At 46.0% G+C, this 20,121-nt stretch overlaps 1 protein-coding gene across 1 annotated transcript in view; it reads right to left on the bottom strand.

The window, feature by feature from the left end:
• Positions 1 to 2,842: 2,842 nt before the first annotated feature.
• The window catches only part of LOC142579204 (uncharacterized), a 31,399-nt gene continuing 14,120 nt past the window's right edge, over positions 2,843 to 20,121 (bottom strand). The window contains exons 3-4 of the mRNA XM_075689186.1: positions 17,768 to 18,061; positions 2,843 to 4,019 (exon numbers count right to left, since the gene is read on the bottom strand). Coding sequence (XP_075545301.1) covers positions 2,949 to 4,019; positions 17,768 to 18,061 — 1,365 coding nt within the window. The 3' untranslated portion in view covers positions 2,843 to 2,948. The remainder of the gene's footprint in view (positions 4,020 to 17,767; positions 18,062 to 20,121) is intronic.

The raw sequence follows: 20,121 nt of genomic DNA, 5'->3' as shown, positions 1-20,121 counted from the left end.
TTGTTGAACAAGCCGGGAGCAGGACGGGAAAAAGGCGTTGGTTTTCTGAACCCTTGAAATTTTATCTATATACATGGAAGTACTCGGCTTTGGCGACCTTTGTACGCAGACAGGCGTCAAAGCTCTGTTCAAATCTAGCGCGTAATATGGAAAGTCTAAATGAATAGACACGAGAGTAGATAGAAACGAGACAAATTACGTGAAGCAGCTGCATTCACGGAAACAATAGTCTTATTTCTAACGCAAGGTCTCGTAGTTCATTCCCGGCATTCTTAGAATGCAAATACGCATGTACAATAATATTTTGGTGGGCGTGAAAGAAACGCAAAGGGTGAACATTTATCCTGAGGCATCCAGTACGTGTAAAAATGTAGCACCCATTTAAGCGAAACATGACTTGCTATCCTCTCCTTCCTATCGAAAGGAAGGACCACTGAATGTTGCAAATTATCTTATGCAGCTTGCATAAATGCGGTCTTATTTGTCTCAACGGCACGGTTAAATAGCAATGTGACAGAAAGAACTAATTCCCTCTCCCCATCTTTCTTCAGCAGAAGTGTCACTAACTACTTTAAGCTGTACTTGCATTTGCAAGGTCACGTTTTTTGTTTATCTTTAACTTGTCACTTGCTGTTTTTAACGCTCTTGCAAGAAGTGATTCAGTCACTTATCTCTTTCTTTTTTTGCTTTCCATCCTTTTTTATCTCTGTCTCCTTACTCTTTCGCACCACCCCATCTCATAACTTCAGAGAGCCCAGTAATGAGCAGTGGCAATGAGTATAATATACCTGACCAGAAGTTACGACCAGAAATAATGCCTTTCTGGTCGCAACTGTGCTGCCTGGAGCTAGAAAATTTGCCCGAATAAATTGATCGCAACGTTTCTTTGGTTGTAGAGATCTCATGGACCATCACTGTTCACCCTCTTGATGTTTTCTAAAGAAATTAGTATAGCAGCATGCTCGCAGTTTTTTAAAAAGGTAAGGTGACTATGTAGACGCATTTAGCTACAAGATTACACAAGTTCGAGGCGCATCTTCTTTTATAACATCGTAACATGTTATGTTATAAAATTGAAGGCTGACTTCACTGAACTTCTCTACCATAACAATAATTTGTTTAACATGGTCAGCGCTTTCGATATCACACCCCAGCGTTTCTTAGCAATCTAGCGCGGCTAAGGGAAGACGGGAATGCTTTAGAGAGCCGTCAACTTCACAAGTAGAAGTTAAAGAAGAGAGAGAAAAAGATGCATAGAAAGGCAGGGAGGTTAACTGGAGGCAGTTCCGGTTGGCTACCCTTACGGGGGAAGGGGTAAGTTAAACTTCGTGCTTAAGAGGAAGTTTTAGCTCGGGTGCTCCTATCTAAATACGTGTAAAAGGTGAATGCGTTTTTCTCGGCAACCGCTGCATCAAATTTGGCGACGTTTGTTGCATAAAGAAGAAATTCTTAAAATCTGGTGACTGTTTCTTTCAAATTTCTGATTTACGTGATTAATTTTTTATTAAACATTGCCAAAAATTAAAAAAATATTCAAAAAACGATACTATCAAGTTTACAGTTTTGCTAACTCGGTAACAAAAATGAAAATACAATTCTGTGAATTGCATCCAATAGTACATCTAAAGTGGACAAAATTGATTATTACACATGAATCTAAAAAAATTTAGTTATATGGAAATACAGTTTTTGCAGAATCCTTGTAAACAACGTAACAAATTCACGTAAAATATAAAATGACATATCGAGTTTGTCCGCTTTGAGTGATCTAATGGATGCAGTTAACAGAACCGCGATATTTAGTCTTGATGCAGAGCTATGAATTTGTAAACTTCGTGCTTCTATTTCTCTGAAACTTTTGAATTTTTGAAATTTTTTAATAAGATTCAGGACATAAATCGAAATTCCGCTTCAACAGTGACTAGAATTTAAATTTCTCTCTCAAATGCAACACATTTCATTAAAATTGGCCCAGGGGTTATCTCAGAAAAACGGTTTTTTGTTTTACATGTAATTGAATAGGCCACGTCGGAGCTGAGCCCGAGCTAAAGCTTCCTCTTAAGCCATAGGGGACACTTCATAATTGATAAGTCCATTTTCACTATAGCATCTTAGAGCATCTTTACATGCTGGCGGAAAAAGTAGTTTTTCATGCCCTCGCAGCCCTCTTTTTCAATGTCTTCTGAAGCAAGATTTTCCTTCGAACCGTTATTGTTTAGCGCTGTGTTGCGTGACGCGTCTTAATTAAGATTTATTCTTGTATTTACCAATTTATGAGCCACTCCGAGCAAATAGACACTAATGTTAGTAATTTCTGAGAAAGATGTTTGGACAGTCCGGTGCATGGTGCCAAGAAGTAGCCATCGCTACATGGCTTTTGCTTGTATACCAAAGAGGATGATGATCGTAAGTATTAACACGCGAATACGTTTATTTCTCTTTCATTTGCTACAAGGTAGTAATATTTATCGGAAACACGCAACAGGCGCTGTCAATTGCACCCACAGTCAGCAATTTGTTAGAACGTCCTTTTTTTGTCTGTGCGCATATGTATTCCGTGGGAGTATGTCCCTTCGCAGAAAAGATTAGGAGCGTATGACTACCATTTAGGGTCTCAGTTATACTTTCGAGTAGAGTCACTGGGCTAACTTCGTACGCAGGGGTTGCTTTTAACAACACGTACGAGTAGCCTTATAAAAACCTGACAACCTTCATAATTATTATGAGATAAGCAAATTGTACCCTTCGTGCAAGGAAATTCTCCCGTGCAATCAGACAAAAGCCGCTACACACTTCGGTGCATCAACCAAAACATATACAAATAGTCTCTTCCAACAGCTGCTGACCGGAGCACATCTTTTTGATCAATTTTTATTTGGGATACGGCTCCAACATTACTGTGGTACTGTAGTATGCCGAACACATGAGTGCCTCTGATGCACCCCTTCCTACTCCCGGTTACTCTCGGCCACCGCTATAGCAACAGGCTGCTGAGTGGTAACGGCTTCTGGCGAATTCTCGTTTTCCACTTGGGGAGCCGATGGCCTCTGCTGTTCTTGCTGCTGCTCCTGCTGTCGTGCTTGGTCTTGCGTTTGTTGAATGAGAGTATCCTCCACACGCGGCGCTGCTACTCCCTGGTCACCGAATGGCGCGTTCGGAGGATACCCCTGGGCTCCACCATCTGCATAAACAATGTTCAGCTGTGGTTCTGGAGACATTTGGTTCCCTTGCTGCGCGCCGGGTGCTTCTCCACCCCCATGCTGCCTCTGGTGCTCAAGGGCTCTTTGCAGTAGTGGGTCGATTGGCTGTGGTGCAAACCCCGGGTCGATGATTCCAGAGCCACCGGGGTAGCCCTGCCAGGGACCATGTGCGAGAGGTTGCCATGGTTGTTGTCCAACGCCTTTCCGCCTCTGTTCTTCGCGAGCCCGCTGCAGAAGTTGACGGTTTGGGTCGGGTGCGAAACCGGGATCTATGATGCCGCTTGGGTTGGGGTAGTAGCCTTGCGGGTACTGGGAGTAAGGGCCTTGAGGGTACTGTGGGTACTGCGGATAGGCACCTTGAGGGTACTGGGGGTAGGCAGCTTGCGGGTATTGCGGGTAGAAACCCTGCGGGAAGTAGCCTGGAGGAAAGAAGCCCTGCGAGTAGAAATCGTTCGGTGGGATTGGGTGCGAAGGGTATTCCGCGACCGGCTGTTCTGGTACCAGTTCAGGCGGAGTGGTCGACGGTCCCGGCTGCTCCGCAGCTTTCTCGGTAGCCAGAGAAGTCGACTGGGGGAGTTCACTGCTTCCTTCGGGAATAGCGAAAGTTGTTGGTTCGGAAGTTGCAATGGTGCTTGCTTCAGGAAAAGCGAGAGTAGTCACTTCAAGAGATGTAATAGTGGTTGCCTCGGGAACGGCAGGAGTTGACTGTTCCAGAGGTGCAATGGTGGTTGGTTCTAGAGAGGCCACTGAAGTTTGCATGACATCGTCGTTTGCCGACGTTACTGGAAGGGTGGGCGTGGCCTGGCGGCGGTCTCTCACCTAAGGACAGGAGAAAACAAAATTCACCGATGATTACGATACTCTATAATGCGAAATTTGAGAGTAGCTCTACACATGTTTTCATTTGGCGACATATTGTCTGGCGCGGACAATTCGTCTCGTGCGGCATGTTGCTAACGGAGCAAAGTGTGGCGTGACTGACTCTCTAATCGGGAGATCGCGAGAGGCTGCTGGTGGCTGACGCATTGGCGTGATTCACAGCACCCGCCGCAGACAGAACTCTGCTCAAGCATAGCTTTGTTTTCCTATATAGAATCAGTGGACACGCTCGCCGCATGCCATCGGTGAACAGACGACGGCGCGCTACTGTGGCGCGCTTTTCCCACAAAGTGCTCTATGACGTCACCACTCCAAAGGGGGGAGTAGGGGGAGCGTCGGACGGCCTATTTTTTTTTTTGTTACAGCGCTATATCTTTGGAGTCAGCCCATATGTGTACACTGCACTATTCTCGGTGTTGACCCACAATTTGAAGTATGAATACACGTTAAATAATTTTAAATAATTTCTGAAGTCTTACATGGGAAAACTACGATGTTATTGTGGGGCACTGCGTCTGGGGCGAAATGGTTACAGTATGGGCTTCTGTGCTAGAGGCCCTCTGTTTGAATCAGGCCGTCGGATAATTTTTTTTAGTTAATATATATATATATATATATATATAGATATATATATATATATACATACATATATATATATTGCTACGGCATGAGCCGGGCGAGCAGAAGAGGAAGAAGACGTTAGCGTGTGCAGCCTCGGGACGCCATCTTGACTTCACCATTAATCTCGTCCCTTAAATAAAGCCAGTTTCACATTAACCGTAACAGTTTTGTGGTGGAGGTGCTGGGTACTTCGACCAAGACGACGGAGCTGCTGCAGCAAGCACCACGCCGGAGCCGACGCCTCGCTCGACTGCCCCCAACACCACTTGAGATCCCGATGTCCCACAGCGGTGACCAACAGCCTTCTCTGGCAGCTCCAGTTCGAACAACCGGCGCCTGGATGCATCAGATGGAGCCCCGCCCTTTCTCAGGAAAATTCGGCGAGGACGTGGAGGAATGGCTCACCCACTACAAGCGTGTGAGCAAGTACAACGGCTGGAACGCCACGGCTCAGCTCGACAATGTAGTTCTGTTCCTCACGGACACTGCGCTTGTGTGGTTCGAGAACCATGAAGATATCTGCACAACGTGGGACAGCTTCGTTACTCACCTTACTGAGTGCTTCGGCGATTCCACCACGAAAAGGAAGCGGGCAGAGCAGACATTGCTTCAGCGCGCTCAAGTCCCAGGTGAGACCTGTACTACGTACATTGAGGCAATCCTGAAGCTTTGCAGAACGGTCAATCCTCGAATGTCCGAAGAGGACAAGGTTGGACACCTGCTTAAAGGCATAGCCGAGGATGTGTACAATTATTTAATCGGAAAGGAGAGTCTCGCCTCGGTCGCCGACCTCATCAAGCATTGCCGCACATTTGAGGCCTTGAAGCTGCGCCGTATCACGCCTAAGTTCGGCAGGTTAGCAAATGTGACAACGGTGGCAAGCGTTGAAGACAATGACAACTACAGTTTTCAACTAGACCTTGCGGCAACTATTAGGCAAATTGTTCGCGAAGAACTTGAAAGACACACCAAAGGGGCGGATGTCGACCAGCTTGGGTGGGCTCCCAACCAACCTCAAGAACATGCATCTGCTGTGTCCGCATTGTCTGCCATGCCAGGCGTTGCAGAGTGTCGAGTAGATCAGCTGCGACAGCACCGACGTACCTTTCCCGACGACGTGACGCACGATCAACGAACTCGTCGAGCTACCACCACGAATCGGAATTCGGAAGATCGCATTTATTATTCGCAGCGTCCCAGGATTAACCCCGAGGTTTACAACGTCGGTCGCGCATCGCCTGTGTGTTACAGCTGTGGCGCCTCGGGACACATTGCTCGTTTTTGTCGCCGACGCCGACAGACAAGATATGGCCCACCACCAACTTGGCCTACTTTTGAACGTGACAGTTATGACGACCGTTGGCTGACAGACCCTGATAGTGCAAACACCACAGGCGCACCACCCCGGAATACCTTCCGTCAATATAGTAGGAGTGGCTCGCCAGCTTCAGACCGTAGCCTGACGCCCCCAACCAGTCGCCAACGCCGTTCACCGTCACCACGGCGACGTGCTGCGTCACCACCACCGTCGGAAAACTAGCCGGCGCGACCGATGGAGGTAAGGTCGCCGGACAGTCTGCGTCTCTGCGAAATACTCCTCTGCCTATTATGATGGTGAAGAACAAAGTGCGTGTGTTAATTGATAGTATACCTGCAACAGCATTAGTGGATACTGGTGCTACCGTTTCCGTCATGAGTGTGACATTCAAAGAGAGGCTGGGTCGGAAAGTTATGTTCCCGTGGAATGGTGGTGTGACGTTTCGTGGTGTCAGTGGAGAGTGCCTAGTTCCCCTTGGTATTTGTGTTGCAAGTGTTTTGTTCGGAGGAGAAGATCTTATAACAGAATTTCTCGTACTGCCGCGGTGCACTCACGACGTGATTCTCGGGATTGACTTTCTTCAGGATTGTGGTGCATCCGTTAACTGTGGCACAGGCGAAATTACTCTGAATAGCGCGCTTCTCGCCACCCTTGCCGACACATCCTTACCAGTGAAAAACTATTGTGTTGTTTCGAAAGATTTGCTGGTACCGCCTTGGTCGCTGTCACGTATCCCTGTCAACTTCGCTGCTGCCGACCTTTCATCGTTTGACGCGCAAGTCCAGCCCCTTCCGTCGAGCTGCGCAAAGAAAGATGTACTCGTACCACGCTCTGTCGTGAGAGTAGTGAATGGCGGCTCAAATTTGTGGGCTTTCAATTGGTCTTGCGTCCCTGCTGTTCTTCCGCGTGATATGAAGCTCGCTGAATTTGACGAGATTACTTACAGCTCCATTACAGTTCTAAGCGAGGAGGAGCAGTCTCGTACTAGCGATCCTCACCAAAGCACTTCTGAAGAGCAGATCCTATGGATGATCAACAAGGCGCTGCCCTCACATGAGCGCCACGTTCTCGCAGAAGTTTTGTGGGCACATCTTTCTGTATTCGATTTCGCACAAGGCGACAAGCAGGCTTCACTCCCTCGTTCTCGTGCTCGCCACAGAATTGACACCGGATCTGCGCATCCCATTCGGCAAAAGCCTTACCGCGTTTCTGCAACAGAGAGGACAGTTATTGCTGAACAGGTGAAAGACATGCTGCGGAAAAGTGTTGTTCAAGAGTCCTCTAGTCCGTGGGCAGCACCAGTAATCTTAGTAAAGAAGAAGGATGGATCGTGGCGGTTTTGCGTTGATTACAGGAAACTGAATGCAGTCACCAAAAAGGATGTGTATCCACTTCCTAGAATTGATGATGTCATCGATTGTTTACATTCCGCTGCCTACTTTTCATCACTGGATTTGCGATCAGGGTATTGGCAGATACCCATGCACCCAGACGATAAGGAGAAAACGGCCTTCGTGACACCAGATGGTCTTTATGAATTTAACGTTATGCCGTTCGGCCTTTGTAACGCACCAGCAACATTCGAACGATTCATGGATACTATCCTCCGAGGACTTAAATGGGAAATTTGTTTGTGCTACCTCGATGATGTGGTGATTTTTGGCAGCACATTGAGTGAGCATAACAGCCGTCTCAGTCTTGTTCTGGATTGTGTCAAACAAGCCGGCTTGATCCTAAATTCCAAGAAATGTCGTTTCGGGGAAACGGAGACGTTAGTACTTGGGCATCTGGTCGACAAAAACGGTGTGAGGCCAGATCCACGGAAGATTGAGGCAGTCAGCTCCTTCGAAGCACCGAAGTCAGTGCGGGAGTTGAGGAGTTTCTTGGGCCTGTGCTCGTATTTTCGGCGCTTCATCCCAAGGTTCGCTGACGTGGTGTACCCCCTAACATGTCTTCTCCAAAAAGCCGTCCCCTTCAACTGGACATCGGCTTGCGACGACGCGTTCCGCCAGCTAAAATTTCTACTAACATCAGGGCCCGTATTGCGTCACTTCGATGCATCCGCACCTACGGAAGTGCACGCTGATGCCAGTGGCATCGGCATCGGTGCCGTACTAGTGCAACGTCATGACGGAGCTGAACACGTTGTGGCTTATGCTAGTCGCTCTTTGACTAAGGCGGAACGCAATTACACTGTGACCGAGCAAGAATGCTTGGCAGCTGTTTTCGCTGTCCACAAATTTCGGCCCTATATCTACGGACGCCCGTTCACTATCGTTACTGACCACCACGCGTTATGCTGGTTGGTGAATCTCCGTGACCCGAGTGGACGACTGGCACGTTGGGCTCTTCGACTGCAGGAGTACGACTTCGTTATTTCCTACAAGTCCGGGCGTCGCCACGCAGATGCGGACTGTCTCTCCCGCCTTCCTCTGACGACGACGGAGTGTGATGCAGACAATTTTGATAACTGTTTTGCTCCCATTTCTTCTACATTCCCAGACTCGACGACTTTCAAAGCAGAGCAGGAAAATGATATTAGTTTGGAACCTCTATTTGTAGCCGCATCGCGTCCTGGAGCCACTGGCCGATTTTGTGTCCGCGACGGCCTGATTTACAAGACCAATTATTCAGCTAAAGGCGCACGCTTCCTTCTGGTGGTGCCGCAGAGTCTGCGAACGGACATACTAAGAGCCATGCACGACGATGTGACCTCTGGCCATCTAGGTTTCATCAGAACTTTGAACCGGACACAGGAGCGTTTTTACTGGCCCAAAATGCGGGACACAGTCAAGCACTACGTCGCCAGTTGCGACCAATGTCAACGCTACAAACGCCCTACGACCGCTCCGCCAGGTCTTCTCCAACCTCTGCCGCCGCCTCGCCTGCCATTTGAACAAGTGGGTATCGATCTTCTGGGCCCATTTCCCCGATCATCTAACGACAACCGATGGGTGATCGTATGTGTCGACCATCTGACCCGTTACGCGGAAACGGCGGCCGTACCATCTTCAACAGCTGTGTCCGTTGCAACGTTTTTGCTTCGATTCATTATTATTCGACATGGTCCCCCCCGTGTCATTATTAGCGATCGCGGTCGTCAGTTTGTTGCGGACGCCGTAGAAGAACTGCTTCGTCTCTGCAGTTCACAGTTCCGTCATTCAACGCCTTATCACCCTCAGACAAATGGGCTTGTAGAACGTACGAACAGAACTCTAACTAACATGCTGGCCATGTACGTATCTTCCGATCACAAGGACTGGGATGACGTACTCCCCTTCATCACCTATGCTTATAATACTGCAAAGCATGAGACGACCGATTACAGTCCTTTTTATCTCCTTTACGCACGTTCACCGCTAAGCTGCATTGACACTATACTACCGTTTGACTTTCACAGCGAGTACTCTGTTGCCAAGACGCTTTGTCTTGCCGAAGAAGCCCGGCGTATCGCTCGCCTTCGTACTGTGGCATCGCAACACCGATCGAAAGAGCGCTATGACAGCCGACAAGAGTCTGTCTCGTACGCTAAAGGAGACTTTGTGTGGTTGTGGACTCCGGAACGTAAACGTGGCTTATGCGAAAAGTTTTTACCCCAGTACACGGGCCCATTCGTCATTGTAGATCGCTTGAGTGACTTGACGTACGTGGTGGCACGCTTGACGTCCGCTGGTCGTCGGTCTAGCCGGACCCAGTTAGTACATGTTGCCCGTCTTAAGCGGTTTCACCCTGCGCTTTCCGAGTGATTTGGACTTGCCCAGCGGGCTTCATCTGGCAACCGGGGACTGCTACGGCATGAGCCGGGCGAGCAGAAGAGGAAGAAGACGTTAGGGTGTGCAGCCTCGGGACGCCATCTTGACTTCACCATCAATCTCGTCCCTTAAATAAAGCCAGTTTCACATTAACCGTAACAATATATATATATATATCATCATCATCATCATCATCAGCCTAGTTACGCCCACTGCAGGGCAAAGGCCTCTCCCATACTTCTCCAACTACCACGGTCATGTACTAATTGTGGCCATGTTGTCCCTGCAAACGTCTTAATGTCATCCGCCGACCTAACTTTCTGCCGCCCCCTGCTACGCATCCCTTCCCTTGGAATCCAGTCCGTAACCCTTAGTGACCATCGGTTATCTTCCCTCCTCATTACATGTCCGGCCCATGCCCATTTCTTTTTCTTGATTTCAACTAAGATGTCGTTTACCCGCGTTTGTTGCCTCACCCAATCTGCTCTTTTCTTATCCCTTAATGTCACACCCATCATTCTTCTTTCCATAGCTCGTTGCGTCGTCCTCAATTTCAGCAGAACCCTTTTCGTAAGTCTCCAGGTTTCTGCCCCATATGTGAGTACTGGTAACACACAGCAGTTATACACTTTCCTTTTGAGGGATAGTGGCATCCTGCTGTTCATGATTTGAGAATGCCTGCCAAACGCACCCCAGCCCATTCTTATTCTTCTGCTTATTTCAGCCTCATGATCCGGATCCGTGGTCACTACCTGCCCTAAGTAGATGTAGTCCCTTACCCCTTCCAGTGCTTCGCTACCTATCGTAAGCTGCTGTTCTCTTCCGAGCCTGTTAAACATTACTTTAGTTTTCTGCAGATTAATTTTCAGACCCACCCTTCTGCTTTGCCTCTCCAGGTCAGTGAGCATGCATTGCAATTGGTCTGCTGAGTTACTAAGCAAGGCAATATCATCAGCGAATCGCAAGTTGCTAAGGTATTCTCCATCAACTTTTATCCCCAATTCTTCCCACTCCAGGCCTCTGAATACCTCCTGTAAACATGCTGTGAATAGCATTGGAGATATCGTATCTCCTTGTCTGACGCCTTTCTTTATAGGGATTTTGTTGCTTTCTTTGTGGAGGACTACGGTGGCTGTGGAGCCGCTATAGATATCTTCCAGTATCTTTACATATGGCTCATCCACACCCTGATTCCGTAATGCCTCCATGACTGCTGAGGTTTCGACTGAATCAAACGCTTTCTCGTAATCAATGAAAGCTATATATAACGGTTGGTTATATTCTGCACATTTCTCTATCACTTGATTGATAGTGTGAATATGGTCTACTGTTGAGTAGCCTTTACGGAATCCTGCCTGGTCCTTTGGTTGACAGAAGTCTAAGGTGTTCCTGATTCTATTTGCGATTACCTTAGTAAATACTTTGTAGGCAACGGACAGTAAGCTGATCGGTCTATAATTTTTCAAGTCTTTGGCGTCCCCTTTCTTATGGATTAGGATTATGTTAGCGTTCTTCCAAGATTCCGGTACGCTCGAGGTTATGAGGCATTGCGTATACAGGGTGGCCAGTTTCTCTAGAACAATCTGACCACCATCCTTCAACAAATCTGCTGTTACCTGAACCTCCCCAGCTGCCTTCCCCCTTTGCATAGCTCCTAAGGCTTTCTTTACTTCTTCTGGCGTTACCTGTGGGATTTCGAATTCCTCTAGGCTATTCTCTCTTCCACTATCGTCGTGGGTGCCACTGGTACTGTATAAATCTCTATAGAACTCCTCAGCCACTTGAACTATCTCATCCATATTAGTAACGATATTGCCGGCTTTGTCTCTTAACGCACACATCTGATTCTTGCCTATTCCTAGTTTCTTCTTCACTGTTTTTAGGCTTCCTCCGTTCCTGAGAGCCTGTTCAATTCTATCCATATTATAGTTCCTGATGTCCGCTGTCTTACGCTTGTTGATTACCTTAGAAAGTTCTGCCAGTTCTATTCTAGCTGTAGGGTTAGAGGCTTTCATACATTGGCGTTTCTTGATCAGATCTTTCGTCTCCTGCGATAGCTTACTGGTTTCCTGTCTAACGGAGTTACCACCGACTTCTATTGCGCACTCCTTAATGGTTCCCATGAGATAGTCGTTCATTGCTTCAACACTAAGGTCCTCTTCCTGAGTTAAAGCCGAATACCTGTTCTGTAGCTTGATCCGGAATTCCTCTAGTTTCCGTCTTACCGCTAACTCATTGATTGGCTTCTTGTGTACCAGTTTCTTCCGTTCCCTCCTCAAGTCTAGGCTAATTCGAGTTCTTACCATCCTATGGTCACTGCAGCGTACCTTGCCGAGTACGTCTACATCTTGTATGATGCCAGGGTTCGCGCAGAGTATGAAGTCGATTTCATTTCTAGTCTCACCATTCGGGCTCCTCCACGTCCACTTTCGACTAACCCGCTTGCGGAAAAAGGTGTTCATTATCCGCATATTATTCTGTTCTGCAAACTCTACTAATAATTCTCCTCTGCTATTCCTAGAGCCTATGCCATATTCCCCCACTGACTTGTCTCCAGCCTGCTTCTTGCCTACCCTGGCATTGAAGTCGCCCATCAGTATAGTGTATTTTGTTTTGACTTTACCCATCGCCGATTCCACGTCTTCATAAAAGCTTTCGACTTCCTGGTCATCATGACTGCATGTAGGGGCATAGACTTGTACCACCTTCAATTTGTACCTCTTATTAAGTTTCACAACAAGACCTGCCACCCTCTCGTTAACGCTATAGAATTCCTGTATGTTACCAGCTATTTCCTTATTAATCAGGAATCCGACTCCTAGTTCTCGTCTCTCCGCTAAGCCCCGGCAACACAGTACATGCCCGCTTTTTAGCACTGTATATGCTTCTTTTGTCCTCCTAACCTCACTGAGCCCTATTATATCCCATTTACTACCCTCTAATTCCTCCAATCACACTGCTAGACTCGCCTCACTAGATAGCGTTCTAACGTTAAACGTTGCCAGGTTCAGATTCCAATGGCGGCCTGTCCGGAGCCAGGTATTCTTAGCACCCTCTGCAGCGTTACAGATCTGACCGCCGCCGTGGTCAGTTGCTTCGCGGCTGCTGGGGACTGAGGGCCGGGGTTTGATTGTTGTATTCATATAGGAGGTTGTGGCCAAGTACTGCACCAGGGTGGCCAATCCTGCTCTGGTGAGAGAGTGCGTTACCGGTTCTGGTCACCGGGATCAGGCCGCACTCCAGGCCTGTTTGTGCAATTTTCTCAACACACGGTTTTTTTTTGTATTTCCCGGTGGAGAATTGCGCGGCACCGGGATTTGAATCACGGTCCTCTTGCACTGGAGACGGATACTCTACCGTCCCCGCAGGAGTTAAATTAAAAATTGAATTATGGTGTTTTGCGTGACAAAACCACTTTCCGATTATGCACGCCGTAGTGGAGGACTCCGAAAATTTCGACCACCTGGGGTTCTTTAACGTGCACCTAATTCTAAGTACAGGGGTGTTTTCGCATTTCGCCCCCATCGATATGCGGCCGCCGTGGCCGGGGTCCGATCCCGCGACCTCGTGCTCAGCAGTCTAACACCATGACCACTGAGCAACCACGGCGGGTCCCGCAGGAGTTGTACGCCTCATTTAACCTACAGTGGTGCCCTATTTGATCAGTCAAGGTGGACCAATCTGAGCTCGGTTATACCGCATGGATGGCACTCGGCTAGAGAACCTGGTATTTATGACCTGCACATGTGTGGCCACACATAATTGAGGATATATAATTTTTTTTTAGGAGGGTTTCCGTACAGTGATAAAAGGAAGGAAAATACATTAAAAGAAAAAGGAAAAAAAAGGAACATAACATGTGATTTGAACTCGTGATCCTTCAATGTATATCCTTCAATATATATATATATATCTATATATATATATATATATATATATATATATATATATATATATATATATATATATATATATATATATATATATATATATATATATATATATATAAATCCGGAACATTCCAGTGACCAGTGGCCCCTGTGCCACATATAAGACCATGTTTTCCAACTGCACTTTCTACGTGTTTGGTCCACGAAAGTGATTAGACACACACAATATACGAAAAAGTGGGAGTAAGGGGCCGTTCTACATACTTAAGTATATGCCATCAGTGGCGCTTTACGTAACTCAAGCACGAAGTGCTGCTTTTACCACTGTAATGTGTTGCAACATGTTGACATAGGCGCGTCAACGACAGCCAGCTCTTTGCATTTGCGCCTTACCACGGAATACGACTGAAACTAAGAAACCTCAAACGCGATATATATCAGGAGCGATTCGTGCCTCCTTGGGAACTTGTTGCGACACCCCTGTACATCGTAAGGGAACGCATAGTGAAACAACTGCGAGGAGCGACTGGCGCGGCTCTGCAGTATTTCGCTCTCAGCTCTCGTGAGGCACACCAAGGTTCGAATAATGCAAGACAATTACTTATTTTTTTTTTACCTCAGACAGATTCAGGTATGGTCTGACAAGCCACAGATTAAAATTTAGGCATAAGTTAGAGAGCTCGCGCAGCTATTACAATGGACAGCAGAATGGTGGATAAAATGAGAGGCGGGGGACAATTTGCTGCCGCTCACCAGACTCGGCACGCGCGGCACAAGCAGAAAGGCACAGCGAGGTGCCTCGCCAGCGTATCGAGCGTACCTTTCCCGATCAGTTGGTCAGCAGAGAGCTGAATCTGCCAGCGTCCTAAGAAATCTGAACGAGAGAAGCTGGCAAAAAGTAAGAAAAGCAATTGTGCCCTCTCCATGACTGCGTTGATATAAAACGTGTTGTAGCAATTATTTCAAAATAAAAAAAAAAAATCATCAGACGCTTTCTCTTCTTCGCTTCCACTTCACATACATGCGAAAGTATATTGAAGTTAGTTAACGGATTCTGCCGTGCCACTTTAACTCTCCTCTGCAAAAAAATAAAATAAAAGATAACTAATAATAATAATAATAAATAAAAAAAAGCAAAAAACGTTTCGGAGAGCCTCACTATTGAGTGTACATGAATGTCGCCAATGGTTAGAGTACATTTCGTGTTATTAACTCAAAGGTAAGAAATTTTCATTTCACAAAGACGGTAATAAGTCACACACTTAAAAGAAAAATAAAAAAGTGTTCATATCTAAGTTTTTTAGCAAATACACAAATAAAGGTAATAAATAAGTCGGCGGAGCTCTAAGCGAGAAGACTATAAAGAAATGCAGAGAGCAGGCCTCTTATTCAAATTCATCGTGACATCGTGATGAATATACCCCTTGACAAATCATTACTTTCAATCCTTTAAGCTGGGGTACGTCGCATATTTCTTGCATAAGTGTGCATTTTCTCGTAGGCATCGTATTTATCATATTTCTCGCAGCGCAACTTACAATTCACGTGCAAAAAATGTCAAGGGCACTGCGCAGGTGGCTGTCGAAATACATACGCTGGTCTAGTTTGGACCCGCAAGCAAACATTTTAGTTGCTTTGTTAACATCCCACTAAAGAGAAGCCCATAGTAGAATTTTCAATGCTTCCAATAACCCTACTGACTTAAGTTGCATGATTACCACGCACGCAGTCTCGGCGCGGTGGCATATGGTGTTGCGCTGCTGAGCACGAAGTCACGGGATCGAATCCCGGCCCGGGCGGCCGCATTTCGATGGGGCCGAAATGCAAAAACGCGCGTGTCCCGTGCATTCGGGCCAACCTAATTAAAAAACCCCACGTGGTAAAAATTAATCCGGAGTCCCCCCACTACGGCGTTTTTCATAATGAGATCGTAGGTTTGGCACGTAAAACCACAGGATTTGATTTTAAATTGTTTTACCAAGCATGCAGATAAGGATTATGGCTAGCTTTATGATCTGCTTAGGCCCATATGTCCCAGATTTACTCACACCATTCATTCCACTATCACAATGCATCCATTTTAATTTCTCTGAAACACGCAAGCCACAGGTGTTATTACGAATACAATTCGTGGCCATCACTGTGAGCTGTCGGCAGCCGAATCATACGGTCTGCGACTGACACCTGCGTACGTTCTGGTCGACTGGACAAACTTTCGCCATGTCAGCGCCACTGCTCATTGCAGAATGCGGCATGGCGACTTGTTAGAATGACGTGAAAAACGATTAATTTTGTGAGCCCCAGTACAGCTCAACGAAAATGCCATTATTGTAAACAATGGGACAGCAATCAGTACTGCCAAGCGTCTTTGTGCATGTTTTAAAAACACCACGGCGACCAGCGGCCTCAGCGACAACACACACTCACAAATCCAATGACGTGTATCGGCTCACATATTCAGGTTGCACTGTCTCCGGGCTCAGCCGACGAAAGAGGCTAGAAACGCACTCGACGCGGAATAGATAAGATTTGTGTTCAAAAAGAAACAGGAAGATAACTTGAGAGTGTCGTATCTAATACACGGCTGCGATAGGCACGGAGGCGTACTCGGGACAATGTGACGCCATGTGAAATGTGCACTTGAAACCGTCTGTAATGCGTGACAGAAGGAAAACAGGTGAGAGCAAGAAAAGGTTTAGCGAATAATTTTTGCTCTCGTTCCTTCAACATAACTTGAAATAGTTGTACGCGCTCAAATCGTTGTCCTTAGGTGCGGTGAACAGTCCCTCGGTTTCGGCAAACAAGTGCTTTCGAAGGCACTGGGGCCACGCCTAATCACGAACATTTATACTTTTCTTGCACTCGCAACACTTCTCTGAGATTGCGATCTTAATAATACGTCGAACCAAGTTTAAAGCAGCATATAGCTCATAAGCTTAGTTCGTTCACAGTTTTCTGCAGATGTAGTCATACAGGCCTGTGGGTTGAACATTTTATGGTCTTTATTCACGTGCCTACTATTCTGCACTGTAAAATAATTTACACCCTAAAATGTGAAAAAGGGTGTAAATTATTTTACAGTGTGGCGCGCAATTAAAAAGTTTTTAGTTCGTATACGCGTTTTTTTTTTTTTTACATTGACCTGGGCACTCTCCAATAATGACATGCCTGATGTGACAATTGACTGGAATGTGTTCTTACACACAATTTTAATGCAAGAACTCCTTTGTGAATGTGGGCTCAGGTTCTCGTTAAAGTCTGCTGCGTTGAGAATGCAAAAACAAATGATTGATCTTCCCTCCCCATATTCAACAGAGGGAAAAAAATGATTGCGCAGCAGCAGCCATAATACAAACCTCGCGATATTTTATTATTATTCCTTCAATTCGGTATAAAAATACATTTTCAGAGCTTAAAAGAAAGAAATACGGTATGCTTAGAATATACGAAACAAATGGATGGGCTCAGAAAGAAACTTTCACCAACTAGATAATGTGTTGTGCCCTCCTTTTTCTTTTGTTTTTTTGTAAGCTCGAAATCTCAACAAGGGGAACGAGTAAACCTTTTTTATTTCACTAACAGATAATTACTGGCGAACTGTATTAAATATTCAGAAGTCTACAGACTCGTCATCATTTGGGACGCAAGAAGGTCATCTTCGCGACCCTTATTCACAAAAATGTTCTTTCCGAGGTTGGTTGGTTTGTTGGTCCCAGGTGATATAGTTCAACCCTGTACGGGGAATAAGCCACGAATCGGGCGGTAGTGTAAGTCTTTGGCTTCGTTTGGTATGGAAGGGAAGGAAACTTCAATGGAATTTTGTAAACTGAGAAGATATTAAGTGAATAAAAATTGTTGATATCAATTTGAGAGATATAGCGTAGAGTAGGTACTATTAATATTCTTGTTATTCATTAGTGAGGAATATGTGCGCGTGTGTGTGTGTGTGTGTGTGTGTGTGTGTGTGTGTGTGTGTGTGTGTGTGTGTGTGTGTGTGTGTGTGTGTGTGTGTGTGTGTGTGTGTGTGTGTGTGTGTGTGTGTGTGTGTGTGTGTGTGTGTGTGTGTGTGTGTGCGAGCGTGCGTGCGTGCGTGCGTGCGTGCTTTACCTGCTCATCGTCTGTGTCCTTCGCCGAGGATGTCGCGGCAAACTCGGGCTCAGCTAGCGCGGCGGGAGTTTCCTCCACATGATCTGCATCCTTGAGGCCGGCGAGGAACTTGCCGAAGAAATCCGAAGATGCATCGTCCATCTGCGGCGCTGGCCTCATTTGAGCGTCTCCCGAGTAGCCAGGAGCGGACGTACGCTGTGGAAAAATCTCTGGACTCGCCTGGGATTTCGACGACGGGATGGAATTGTCATCGTCTTCCTCTTCGTATTCGTCGTCGATCGAGCGTCGAACGCGCTGCGAATAGAACAAAATTTGGTCGCAACAACACGTTGATTTGGGCGAGTTGGTCCATCTGGACAGTGTTCATATGACGCGTTAAAGACGAAGACGAAAGGAATACATACGACAAGAAGAATGCCCGTCTTGCCCTATGTGATCCTACCATCTTCGTCTTCAGCACGTTTTATGAATACTGTCGAAAGTTCGTCAAATGCTCGATAAATGTCGAGCGCGAAATCAGTGCGAAGAGGAGCAAAAATATGCTCTCCGAAGTGTTGATAAATTTCTTCTGAGTAAAACTAGGAGAACTCTTACTAATGCACTGAACCGATTTTGCTTTTCTGCTCAACCGCAACAAAAGGACTATAACCTGTACATTTCCGCTTTTAGTTTGAAATGTCTGCAATGAATCGACACAAGCGAATTAATTGCATTTCCTTGAATTCCAAGGCAACAACTGTATGCTTTCCAATAAACTCTTTTCGGGTGTCTCGGCCCACATTTCTTACTTACATATGTTTACGTACCAACTTTTCAATGTCTTCAGTGAAGAAATAGCATCGACACCAAGCTGGCGCCGCTGATAAGAGATCAAGAAGCTTTCGCATTAAATGGGAAAAAAAGAAGAAAAAAAGGAAAGTGGATGGAGGTGACGGTAATGTCAGCTGTTGCTATTGCGCATAAGACAGGAGCACAGGCATTGCATTAAAAATACGCCGATACAACCGCAACTTTTTTGTCATTGCAAGTCACATTTGTGGTACAGTCATTACCAGTTTGTTGGGATTAAAGACAGCCTCCGTTCTGTAATTAACCGCAGTAAGGTATACTTGAAAGCCTGCAATACCTCTCCCAATGGGCCTGTCAAATCTTGAAGAAATTAGCATCCAATTTCTTCCTTTTAAACATAAATGCATGATTAATATACTGATCATTATGACAAGGCTCGATGCAAATTACTGAACTTAGTATTTCTACGCGCACTTTGAGTGTAGTTCTTAAGTGGAGGTGCTCCTTGAAGCTTTCATTCAGTCGCCTAATGGAGTCACTTGCGTTAACAGTCGACTTGCGCGCTGTTGGGTAGCTTGTCATCGCTTTAAATTTTATAGTTTCTTATTGCGTTGGCAGAGAGTAATAACTTCGATGGGGCTTCAAGCACCGCAGCTTTACGCATCTCTCTCTCTCAAGAGTTGAAAAATTGTTATGTGAATAGCAGTTATATGGTTATGAGAATGCTTATTACAATCGTCATTAATATTGTTTTGTCGGTGATATTTCTTGCAAATCATTCGCTACTATGTTTTGATCATCCATACCTATAACGTTGCTGGTGTTTAGATGAACGCACCTTGTACAAAGAGTTGCTTCCCCTATTATCTTGTTTCCCTTTACATTCACCCGGTTGTTACCTATACGTGCTACCGTGCTTGCAGCGCTAGAATATATCTTTTTCTTTTTGCCTTGAATTGTGTGGGGCATCTATTTATTGTCATTATCTGGATGAAAAATGTGGTTTGTACAACGACATCCGTTACAATATAGTATAAGCTGTATTGACTTTCGTTGTTTGTTGCATTGGCATGCTTCATCTACGATAATGCGTACCTGCCTTCTTTGGCCTATCCACTATACGGCAGACTATGCACGACTGCATAGTCTACAGGCGCAAATATTTCTTGCAGTCGTGAAGCGGTAAGAATTGCATATTTCGTATCCGGCGTCTTTTATGCTGCCCCTGTTTACTTCATACAGCTTTAGCAATATTTGCAATGCTTTGATCCGGTCCGGTTTAAGCGCACAGGGAAGCATAAACTTGCACATTTGTGACCTATCTATCTCCTCCAGTGAATTGTGAGCACGTCAAAATGTTTATGATGACCTCTTTATTTCACGAGTATTCCTTTTACTGTGGTGCCCCTTCCATTGAATCTACTCTCTTTGTGCCCATTGGTCGGCACTGTAGCTTGGTTACGAAAAAAATTTACTCGCCACCCCGGTCCTGCGAAAGCGGATGTTCAGCGAAGCTGTTCAAAACCACCACTACAACTGGTGAGGGGTGTATGCAATGCTTTATT

The sequence above is a fragment of the Dermacentor variabilis genome, chromosome 1 (assembly GCF_050947875.1).
Source record: "Dermacentor variabilis isolate Ectoservices chromosome 1, ASM5094787v1, whole genome shotgun sequence".
Taxonomy (NCBI): Eukaryota; Metazoa; Arthropoda; class Arachnida; order Ixodida; family Ixodidae; genus Dermacentor; species Dermacentor variabilis.
This window is presented reverse-complemented; position numbering and strand designations above follow the sequence as displayed.